At 39.8% G+C, this 1,729-nt stretch overlaps 1 protein-coding gene across 1 annotated transcript; it reads right to left on the reverse strand.

Annotated features, from left to right (window-relative positions):
• Positions 1–226: 226 nt before the first annotated feature.
• On the reverse strand, positions 227–1,240 carry XCR1 (X-C motif chemokine receptor 1). Its single transcript, XM_009502023.1, has one exon. It carries the CDS (start codon positions 1,238–1,240, stop codon positions 227–229), a length of 1,014 nt encoding a protein of 337 aa, XP_009500318.1.
• Between the last annotated feature and the right edge of the window lie 489 nt (positions 1,241–1,729).

Here is a 1,729-nt window from a genome sequence, read left to right on the forward strand (position 1 = left end):
TACAGGTCAATGAAGTAATTTCTCAGCATTCTCAGCTCTCCATCCTGCTGCAAATTTTTTAATTACTTTTTATTACATTTTGTTATTCCTTTCCAGACAAAGCATGTTTGCAAAGAGTAAATTTGTGTGTCTTTCTCAGGGAAGTGCCTCTAAAAATTAGAGATTATCCATGGCTTTTAAAATCTGAAAGTTCATCCAGGATTAGTGCTAATAGCTAGGCCTCGCTTCAGTAGATGGACCCATCTTCATAGTGGAATTTGCCTTCAGAGCAGATCCTGGGCCTCAGGACTTGACCATTGCCACAGGGTAAATACTGGTTGCATAAACGGACCAAATGCCTCTTGAACTTGACTCCAACAAATACATAGAGCACAGGATTGAGGCAGCAGTGGCAGAAAGCAATTTTACGGCTGATGTGAAAGGCAAGGTTGGAGTCTTTTTTATACTGACAGGTAGGTGGTGGAAAAGTAATCAGAAAGCTGAGGATGTTGTAAGGTGCCCAGCTCAGGAAAAAAGCCACCACAATAATAAGGATGAGTTTCACAGTCCTGTGCTTTCTGCGAGATCTTGCTCTGAGCAGGATTATCAGTATCTTGAAGTAACAGAATATGATAATCCCAAAGGATAACAGGAAGAGTATATTTCTCTGATAAATGTCTACCTTTTTCCATTTCCAGTCAGCATAATCACAGGTCTTTTCCCCTTCCAAGTTTTCTTGCACTGCGGTGTGAATCATCTCAGGAACCACAATTAATATACTAACAGTCCAAACAGCCAAGCTCACCAGAAAACCACAGCACTGTGTCTGGGATCTCAAAGTTGAAACGGGGTTCACTACAGACAAGTACCGCAGGATAGTCATGAGAGTCAAAAAGAAGACACCGCTGTAGTAGCCGATGGAGAAAACAGCATTCACCGCTTTGCAAAGGAACTCACCAAAAATCCACCCAAAGGACTGGTCCACTGCCCAGAAAGGCAGCATGCAGGAGAAGACTAAATCAGAGACACAGAGATTCACGATGAAGATGTTTGTTAAAGATGTAAGGTTTTCATATTTGAATAGGATCCATAACACTAGAGTATTTCCTAGCAGGCTGAGCAAAAACACCAGAGTGTAGAGGACAGTAGTGAGATGGGTGTAAAATAGAAAATAGTTGCCCATTTCACAGACGTTGCTTTCGTAAGAGTTTTCATATGAGTAATTATAATCTAAATCAGGTAGATAATATTCTTCATCCATTTGTCTGTGCAAACCTTGCACTGTTCTCCAGCAGCTACTTCAAAGAACTGCCACAATCAAACCAAAATTTTGGTGAAAATCAATCCGACAACTAAACTCCCGTGGTGGAGGCTTCTGTTTTAAGAGACAAAAAGAAGCAGTGAAACTATGTTATTTGTCCTGTTTTTGGGATAGAAAGAAATTATTTCCTCTTATGTCTAGAGCACGAACAGGTAGATACTGAAGATTTATGCTCAAAGTGACGTCAAGATCTTAAATGCTTAAGAAGTCAGAAACTAAGATGTTTCTAAACCAATGTGGTTAGTGACAACTGGTAATTATTAAGCTTCTACTATGTGAAGGTTGAGGGTGCATTGTTTTTTAACGTAGGTGCCAAGACATTCAAATCCACTACTACTTTTTAAGATTTCTGGAATGGTATCAAATTCCTAAACACTTCATATACGTGATTCTCTGTCACTGAGGTTCAGCACTGCAGAAACTTAAAGA

The sequence above is a fragment of the Phalacrocorax carbo genome, chromosome 2 (genome assembly GCF_963921805.1).
Source record: "Phalacrocorax carbo chromosome 2, bPhaCar2.1, whole genome shotgun sequence".
In the NCBI taxonomy this organism is placed as follows: Eukaryota; Metazoa; Chordata; class Aves; order Suliformes; family Phalacrocoracidae; genus Phalacrocorax; species Phalacrocorax carbo.

Bases quoted from the DNA above. Each gene is read 5' to 3' on its own strand.
- XCR1 (XM_009502023.1), bottom strand. From the start codon at position 1,240: ATGGATGAAGAATATTATCTACCTGATTTAGATTATAATTACTCATAT.